Source organism: Petromyzon marinus, chromosome 70 (assembly GCF_048934315.1).
Source record: "Petromyzon marinus isolate PM22_M1 ecotype Great Lakes invasive population chromosome 70, UKy_Petmar_22M1.pri1.0, whole genome shotgun sequence".
In the NCBI taxonomy this organism is placed as follows: Eukaryota; Metazoa; Chordata; class Hyperoartia; order Petromyzontiformes; family Petromyzontidae; genus Petromyzon; species Petromyzon marinus.
The window spans coordinates 2,736,567-2,746,362 of NC_133736.1; the positions used below are offsets into that span (position 1 = coordinate 2,736,567).

Sequence of the window (9,796 nt, forward strand, 5' to 3'; positions counted from 1 at the left end):
GGCGAACGGGTGAGTGAGCGAGTGGGTGAGAGAGCCATCAAACGGGTGAGTGGTCGAACGGGTGAGTGAGCGAGCGAACGAACGGATGAGTTAGTGAGCGAGCGAGAGGTCGAACGGGTGAGCTGTCGAACGGGTGAGTGAGTGGGTGAGCGAGTGAGTGGGTGAGCAAGTGGGTGAGCGAGTGGTCGAACGGGTGAGCGAGTGGTCGAACGGGTGAGTGAGTGGGTGAGCGAGTGGGTGAGCGAGTGAGTGGGTGAGCAAGTGGTCGAACGGGTGAGTGGTCGAACGGTCGAGTGAGTGAGTGGGTGAGCGAGCGGTCCAACGGGTGAGTGGTCAAACAGGTGATGGAGTGGGTGAGCGAGCGGTCGACCGGGTGAGTGAGCGAGCAGTCGAACGGATGAGCGAGCACCAAAGCGAGCAAACAAAAAGGTGAGCGGGCGGTTGAAATGCCAACGGAAGAATAATAATTTGATGGAAGCACGGAGGAATGAATGCATGAAGGAATGAATCATGAATGAATGAAAGCGAGCGAACGAGCGAGTCACCTTCTGCCTCACGGCCTTCTTGGCAGGGTTCATTTTCCCACCCCCGCCAGCACCGGCGCTACTTCCCTTGTCGGACGCGTTCTGTGGACAAGCGACGACACAACATCACACACACACACAATTATATACACGCATGTATACACAACGTTACACTCAACATCGTACACACAAGTACACACATCACACACACAATTACACAGGCCGGTATACACAATGTTATACACAACATAACAAACACTTATACGCGGGATACATATCACACACACAAATACACACGATGGTATACACAATGGTACATACATTTTCACATAATTACACACAATGTTATACACAGGTCTACACACACACACACAACTACAGGTTATACGCATTACACACACACGTCTATGTAAAGTTACACACATCACACACAGTTACACCTGTTACACACGCAATTATACACATATACGCACAATTATACACACCACGTTGGACACATCACACACAATTACACATGTAACTATACACGCAATTATACGTTATATACGACATTATACACAGGATTCCACACGCAATTATACACATTATACACAACATTCCACACGCACAATTATACACATACACACAATTACAAATTCAATTGTTATACACAAGTACAATTATACAACATTACACACGCACAATTATACGTATACACTAGACAAAAACAATATACACAGCATTATACACACACATGCAACTACACACAGCATTTACATACACTAGACCCACAATTACACACATACATCTATGCACGCGCAATTACATACACGACAATAAACAACACAATTATAAAAAGACGGTGGTCACTGCATCGCGCGCTTTCAGATGCGCTGCTGCTTCTGTGGCCGTCTGGAACACTCTCTTCCTTCCAACATTCATAAGCCACTGGGAGATATGATGCCACTTTTAAATCGTCATCATCTAGATTGACAAACTCCTTTATTTAGAACTGCTGGTTGTTGTTGTTATGATGAGTTTGTTGTCCTTCACCCGCGATTCCGTACGGTGCGAGAGAAGTTCAACACACACACGTAGCACGGTTGGCTACATACGGTGTGAAAGAAGTTCAATATACAGAGATACTGTACAGAGACTCATAGAGACCCAGATATACTTTACAGACCCATAGAGATGTATATTGACCCATAGGCAGTCATAGATATACTGTACATAGAGACCCATTGAGATCCATACAGATACTGTACAAAGAGACCCATAGAGATACTGTAATGACCCAGATTCATGTAGATACTGCACATAGACCCAGAGATGCATAGATACTGTATAAAAACCCATAGACAATGTACATAGACTCAAGATATCAATATATACTGTATATAGCGACCCATAGATACTGTACAGACTCAGAGATCAATATACTGTACACAGAGACCCATACAGATACTGTACAGAGACCCACTGAGATACTGTACATAAAGACCCAGAGATTCATGTAGATACTGCACATAGACCCAGAGATCCATAGATACTGTATACAGAAACCCATAGATACCGTACATACTCAGAGATCCAGATACTGTACATAGACACCCAGATACCGTACATAGAAACCCATAGATACTCTACATAAAGACCCAGAGGTCCATAGATACTGTACAGGGAGACCCATACAGATACTGTACATAGAAACCCATATACTGTACAGAGACCCATTGAGATACTGTACATAGTGACCCAGAGATCCATGGATACCGTACATAGATTTATGGAGATACTGTGCATAGAGACATATAGAGCTCCATTGAGATACTGTACATAGACCCATGGAGATATTGTACATAGAGACCCATTGAGATGCTGTACATAGCGAACTAGATATACCGTACATACCCATAGAGATAATACAGTAGTATAATCTCTATGGGTATGCACTCTTTGCACAAACTTTCCACCGGGACCCCCGCAATGACTGGCGTGGGGAAGTATGGTCAAACCACCCTCGCGTGAGTGGTGGTGAGTTGGGTGTGTGTGGATGATGTGTGTGTGTGGATGTATGTGTGGATTTGTGAGTTGGGTGTGTGTGGATGGGTATGTGTGTGTGGATGTGTGTGGATAGCCTGGCATAAGCGTCGTGACGTTACCGCCACTTAGTGGCGAATGGCGGTTATTGTTGTTGTGTGGATGTCGAGGTTTCGTGGTAATTTTTTGAGGGGTGGACAGTCATCTACTCGGGGCAGCAGACTGCCAAACAACAGGGTGTGGCTCTTCTTTTGAACAAAAGATTGAAGGGTGCGTGGGAGCGTGGCGGTGAGGTGTGGGAGGCTGTAAGCCCAGGCTACTTTGGGCTCGCCTTCCCATCAACCGGAGGCGAGGATTGGTGGTCGTGGTTACTTATGCCCCCACCGAAGACGAACATGCATGGAGGGATGCAGGCAAAGCCGATGAGTCAGATGCCTTCTATGACCTCCTGTCACAGGTGCTGGCTAAAGTGGCCCCTCGGGATAGAGTCATCTTGTTGGGTGGCTTCAATGCCTGAGTTGGTCATGATGCTGGCACCTGGTCTGGAGTGATTGGAGGGCATGGGCCAGATCAGCTCAATAACGGTAGGAGGCTGCTAGATTTCTGTGCAACCCATGGGCTTGAATATTACCAGCACGCTGTTCCGGCATCGGCGCATCCACACATCATGGATACATGCCGGGTCCAAGCAAGAACATCTGCTGGACTACATAGTGACGGACCAGCGGATGCGAGCCCATGTCCTTGACACCAGGACCTACCGTGGAGCTGATCTGACCTCTGACCATCGACTAGTCATCTGTAAGATGCGCCTGCCATTCTTCCACTCCGGTGGTGGGTGTACACCCAGGACCCCATTCCAATCTAAAGTGGTCTGGTCTCAGTTAGCTAATGAAAGTTGTAAGCGAGAATTTCATCATCGCTTGCGGCTGGGGTTGGCATCGTCCCCCACTCCTCCTGATGTCGAGGATAAATAGTCGAAGTTTAGGACTGTGACTCATGCAGCTGCAATGGCTGCTTTGGGTACGTGGTCCAGACCTCCCCAGAGACCCTGGCTGACAGAGGAGGTGTTCAGGATAGTTGAGAAAAAGCGACAGGCCCACTGTCATCGGCTACAGAATACCACGTCAAAGAATGAGGCTTACCGCAGCCATCGTTCGGAGGTTTGGAGAGCCGTGAGGCGCTGCAAGGATGGGTGGTGGTCGCGGTTTGCTGAAGAGATGGAGTCTGCCTCAGTGGCCCACGATCACAAATCTATATTTAACTCCAAAAAAGTAACCTGCAGCGCCACACCTATTACCATCATTACGGAAAAAAACGGTGTTCCAATCTCCGACCCCCAGGAACAGGTTTGCAGATTTGCTGAGCATTTCTGAGGTCCTGGGGGAGGGGAAACCCCTCAGCCAGTTTAACAGCAGAGGTCTCACTCCGAATCAGTCGAGCGGCAATATTTTCATCGGTTGCGTAACGCTGTGTGGAAGCTACCTGGTCTGTTGCTCCGTACTAAGCTTCAGGTCTTCTCGGCCACGGTCATTCCCTCCCTTCTCTACGCTTGCGAAACGTGGACCCCCTTATTGGACCATCTTCGCCGGTTAGAAACATTTAGGCTGGCCTGCCTACGATCCATCCTGGGTTTAACTAGGCTAGATTGTGTGAGCTCACAAATCCTTGAAAGATTTGGGCAAGGTCCCATCGGTGAGCTCCTCCGGCAGGCAAGGTTGCGTTGGCTGGGTCATGTAGCCCGCATGCCCAGCCACCGCATGCCGAAACAGCTATTGTTCGGCCGGATCGAGGAGGCTAAACGGGTGCGGCACGGGCTAGAGAAGAGATGGAGTGATGTGGTACAGGAGGACGTGGAGCTGAGTGGACTTGCCGATGACCGGTACAAGCGGTGTCAGGATAGGCCTCTGTGGAGGAGGCTCGTGAAGGACGTTACTGGGCAGTTGGAGGCAGTCACCCTCCAACAACAACGGAGGGCGGAGGAGCGACGCTCACAACAACGAGCGGAGCGCTGGGTGGCTAAAGCACAGCAGGTTGGCACAGTAGGGGGCACAGGTGGTGCATCAGCCAGCCATCTCAGTCAGTCGACCCGTGGCACCGGGGTCTGCCCCGTGACCTCCTGCCAGCGGGCGTTCGACACTTCACGTGCACATGGCCTGGCACAAGCGTCGTGGTGACGTCACCGCCACTTAGTGGCGAATGGCGGTTGTTGTGTGTGGATGTGTATGGATGTGTATGGATATGGATGTGTGTGTGATGTGTATGTGTGTATGTGGAAGATGTGTGTGGCTGTGTGTGTGGATGTGTGTGTGGATGTGTGTGATGGGGAGCGGTAGTGTAGCCGTTAGCGCACTGCACTATGAACCCGGAGACCCGGGTTCGATTCCCGCTCACGGCCAACACCGATGACGATTATCTGAACTGGTCCTGTGCCTCCCATAGGTCGACTCAGCCTCAAACGAGTTCCTGGTGCGGTGTGTAGTAAACATCGCCACTGGGGAGACAAAGGCGGCCGGGCGTGGTGTTGTCCACCCACTCCCTCGTGTACCGTTACCGGCCTTCATAGGTGCTCGCTAACAGCACTTGCCCCTACAGTCTGTCAAGGCTATACGGGGATCTTTTGTGTGTGGGTGTGTATGGGTGCGCACAACAATCCACAAAAAACAGACCCAATAATCACCGCCTGTGCTGTCTGTCGCGTTTTGTGTGTGCGATGAGCGTGATGTGCTTGTGTGGCGTGGTGTGTGTCTGTGTGTTGCGTGGTGTATGTGCGTTGTGTATGCGGTGTGGTTGTGTTGTGTGGTTGCGTGCTGTGGTGCGTGTGCGTGCTGTGGTGTATGTGTGTTGTGTGTGATGTGTGTGATGTGTGGTTCGTGTCACGTGGTGTGTGTATGTCGCGTGGTGTGTGTTGCATGGTGTGTTGCGTGGTGTGTGTGTTGCATGGTGTGTGTTGCATGGGTGTGTTGCATGGTGTGTGTTGCGTGGTGTGTGTGTTGCGTGGTGTATGTCGCGTGGTGTATGTGTTGCGTGGTGTGTGTGTTGCATGGTGTGTGTGGTTGCGTGGTGTGTGTGGTTGCGTGGTGTGTTGCGTGGTGTGTGTTGCGTGGTGTGTGTTGCGTCGTGTGTGTGTTGCGTGGTGTGTGTTGCATGGTGTGTGTTGCATGGTGTGTGTTGCGTGGTGTGTGTTGCGTGGTGTGTGTTGTGTGGTGTGTGGTTGCGTGGTGTGTGTGTTGCATGGTGTGTGTTGCGTGGTGTGTGTTGCGTGGTGTGTGTTGCGTGGTGTGTGTTGCATGGTGTGTGTTGCATGGTGTGTGTTGCATGGTGTGTGTTGCATGGTGTGTGTTGTGTGGTGTGTGGTTGCGTGGTGTGTGTTGCATGGTGTGTGTTGCGTGGTGTGTGTGGTTGCATGGTGTGTGTGGTTGCATGGTGTGTGGTTGCGTGGTGTGTGTGGTTGCGTGGTGTGTGTTGCATGATGTGTTGCGTGGTGTGTGTGTTGCGTGGTGTGTGTTGCGTGGTGTGGTTGCGTGGTGTGTGTGTTGCATGGTGTGTGTTGCATGGTGTGTTGCGTGGTGTGTGTGGTTGCGTGGTGTATGTCGCGTGGTGTATGTCGCGTGGTGTATGTCGCGTGGTGTGTGTTGCGTGGTGTGGTTGCATGGTGTATGTCACGTGGTGTGTGTGTGTCGCGTGGTGTGTGTGGTTGCGTGGTGTGTGGTTGCGTGGTGTGTGTGTTGCATGGTGTGGTTGCGTGGTGTGTGTGTGGCGTGGTGTGTGGTTGCATGGTGTGGTTGCATGGTGTGTGTTGCGTGGTGTATGTCGCGTGGTGTGTGTTGCGTGGTGTGTGTGGTTGCATGGTGTGGTTGCATGGTGTGGTTGCATGGTGTGGTTGCATGGTGTGTGTTGCGTGGTGTGTGGTTGCATGGTGTGGTTGCATGGTGTGTGTTGCATGGTGTGTGTTGCGTGGTGTGTTGCATGGTGTGTGTTGCGTGGTGTGTTGCATGGTGTGTGTTGCATGGTGTGTGTTGCGTGGTGTGTTGCATGGTGTGTGTTGCGTGGTGTGTGTGGTTGCGTGTCGCGTGTCTGCTGCAGCCCGTGATGCGAAACCAAGCAAACGCTACCTCCCCCCACCACTCACCCCCCCACACTCACCCCCCCCCCACACTCATCCCCCACCACTCACCCCCCCACACTCACCCCCCCACTGCCTCACTCCCCCCACTTCCTCACCCCCTCACGGCCTCACCCCCTCACTGCCTCACCACCTCACTGCCTCACCACCTCACTGCCTCACCAACTTCACTCCCCTCACAGCCTCACCCCTCACCACCTTCACTCCCCTCACTGCCTCACTCCCCTCACTGCCTCACTCCCCTCACAGCCTCACCCCCTCACTCCCCTCACCCCCTCACCCCTCACCCCCTCACTCCCCTCACAGCCTCACCCCTCACCCCCCACTACCTCACCCCTCACCCCCACCACTGCCTCACCACCTTCACTCCCCTCACAGCCTCACCCCCACCACTGCCTCACCACCTTCACTCCCCTCACAGCCTCACCCCTCACCCCCCACTGCCTCACCACCTTCACTCCCCTCACAGCCTCACCCCTCACAGCCTCACCCCTCACTCCCCCCACTGCCTCACCCCCTCACTCCCCTCACTGCCTCATTACCTTCACTCCCCTCACAGCCTCACCCCCTCACTCCCCCCACTGCCTCACTCCGCTCACCCCCTCACGGCCTCTCTCCCCACACCGCCTCACCCCCTCACTCCCCTCGCCGCCTCACTCCCCTCACCCCCCTACCCCCCTCACTCCCCTACCCCCCTCACTCCCCTCACTCCCCTCACCCCCACTCCCTCACCGCCTCACTCCCCTCACCGCCTCACTCCCCTCACCCCCTCACCCCCCTCACTCCCCTCTCCCCGCCAAAAAGTCGCCTCAGACTGCGGACGCGGGAAACATGGCGACCGCCATCTTTACCTTCATGGTGCCTCGCGTCGCGAGTGACGACACGCGGTGGAGGATGACGTCATCCGGCGAGTGGCGACAGTGGATGAGAATGACGTCATCGCGCCCGGGTCGACATTCGCCTTGCGTTAACGTCAACGACAAGCGAAAGCGAAACCGGCGACGACGACGTTGCTCCTGTTTCCGACTGTCGCCACTCGGACTGTGACGTCACCGCCTGAGTGGTAGACAGGGACGTCATCGCCGCTGGATAGGCTTTCGTTTTGCGGTGACGTCAACGCCCCAGCAGTGGTTAATGACGTTGACCTCGCTGAATTGGATTCGCTTGGCGATGACGTCACAGCCCGAGTGGCGACAGTCGGAACAGGAGTGACGTCATCATCGACGGATTGGCTTCCGTTTATCGGTGACGTCACCGCCCGAGCGGCGACAGGAGCAGGAGTGACGTCATCATTGGGTCGTACTTTCCGCGGCGATGACGCTTACGCAGAAAGCCAATATTTCCATGACGTCACCAGCCGCCAAGTAACAGTGCGGGATCGGTGACGTCATCGGCAGACGTTACTGGTGGCGATGACGCGCACAACGCGGAGAGTGTTGACAGTGGTTGAGTGACGTCACTACTAACCGGGCGACGTTTCGCGTTACGCCCCTTCTTAAGCGGCGCATTATCACCACGGGGGCTTTGATAAACATTACATTTTGAAACATTTGTTTTATTTTGGAGTAACAGGTTTATTTTATTCGGCGTATGTACGGGGACTCCTCAACTTACGAACGAGTTAGGTTCCAGGAGGTCTGTTCGTAAGTCGATTCGTCCCAACTTTACTCCTATCGATTCCAAGCATAGAGTACGCAGTGCATTATGCGCTGCTACACTACATTATATACTACTATACACTACTACACTACTTTAAATACTACTAGACTAAATTATACACTACTATGCTACATTATACACTACTAAACTACTTTATATACTACTAGACTACATTATACACTACTATACTACATTATATACTACTATACACTACTACACTACTTTAAATACTACTAGACTATCTTCTTTGGTTCTTTCGGTAAAGTCACGTAGAATGAGAATAAAATAATAAATTGATAAAATAAAATAACACAATAATATTCTCACGACGTTTCGGCCACAACACAAGCGGCCTTCATCAGGTGAAGGGGACGAGACTGTCTGGAGGACAGCGCTGGAGTGAGAAAGCCACGCTCAGATCACGACCTTTAAGCTGTGTGAGAAGAAACAAAGCGCCTTGACAAAGGAATTAGCATAGAATTTAGCATTGAAATCGCTGAGTGATTAGCTTGTGACTGGTCACAGAAAAGGCTATGTTAAAGTTAAAGCATACACATCCGCAGAGGCACCCCTTGACAAAGGAATTAGCATAGAATTGAGCATTGAAATAGCTGAGTGATTAGCTTGTAACTGGTCACAGAAATAGCTATGTTAAAGTTAGAGCATATACCTTTACCGAGGCACCTAGTACAAATCAAACAGGAGAATTTAGCATTGAAATAACTAGGCGAATTCAGCATTTAAATAACTGAGTGATTAGCTTGTGACTGGTCACAGAAATGGCTATGTTGAAGTTAAGGCCTACACATCTGAGCTATTCACAGTAACTGGGTATACAATATAATATATAATGAATACTATATAGTGAACCAATAAAAAAATACTAAAATATAAATTACCTCAATGTTATCAATAAACTCTATATTCTCCAATCAGCTAAGCTACCAACAATAAGTCGTTATATATCACAATGCTATATGGTGAAAAATGGGTGGATTCTTACCCTCAACTTTAGCAACACGGATAGCTACGGGCCCCGTTCAGACGGACGAGTTCATCCATGGTCGGAACAGAGGAGGGGGAGAGAGACAACTGCGAGGCGCTGTTATACTCCATGTTGTAAACCATACCATTAACCGTGGTGTGAGAGGTATTAAGAGTCAATGCCAGCGAAAGAGCTGCGGTCTGAAGGTCATCGTAAAATACAATTAATTAAGAACGGAAATGGTTTAAAACATCTTTCCAATGGTTACTAAGCCAGAATCTACTACTAGACTACATTATACACTACTATACTATATTATACACTACTAAACTACTTTATATACTACTAGACTACATTATACACTACTATACTACATTATACACTACTATACTACATTATACACTGCTACACTACATTATATACTATTATACACTACTACACTACTTTATATACTACTAGACTACATTATACACTACTATA

General features: G+C 50.5%; 1 protein-coding gene across 2 annotated transcripts in view; it reads right to left on the reverse strand.

Annotated features, from left to right (window-relative positions):
• U2SURP (U2 snRNP associated SURP domain containing) overlaps positions 1-7,695 on the reverse strand; it is an 80,702-nt gene extending 73,007 nt beyond the window's left edge. Inside the window, exons 1-2 of one of the 2 annotated variants that reach the window (XM_076055187.1) lie at positions 7,524-7,695; positions 546-626 (exon numbers count right to left, since the gene is read on the reverse strand). In XM_076055187.1, coding sequence (XP_075911302.1) covers positions 546-626; positions 7,524-7,529 — 87 coding nt within the window. In that variant the 5' untranslated portion in view covers positions 7,530-7,695. The remainder of the gene's footprint in view (positions 1-545; positions 627-7,523) is intronic. The other variant, XM_076055186.1, reaches the window with a different exon arrangement.
• Positions 7,696-9,796: the final 2,101 nt, after the last annotated feature.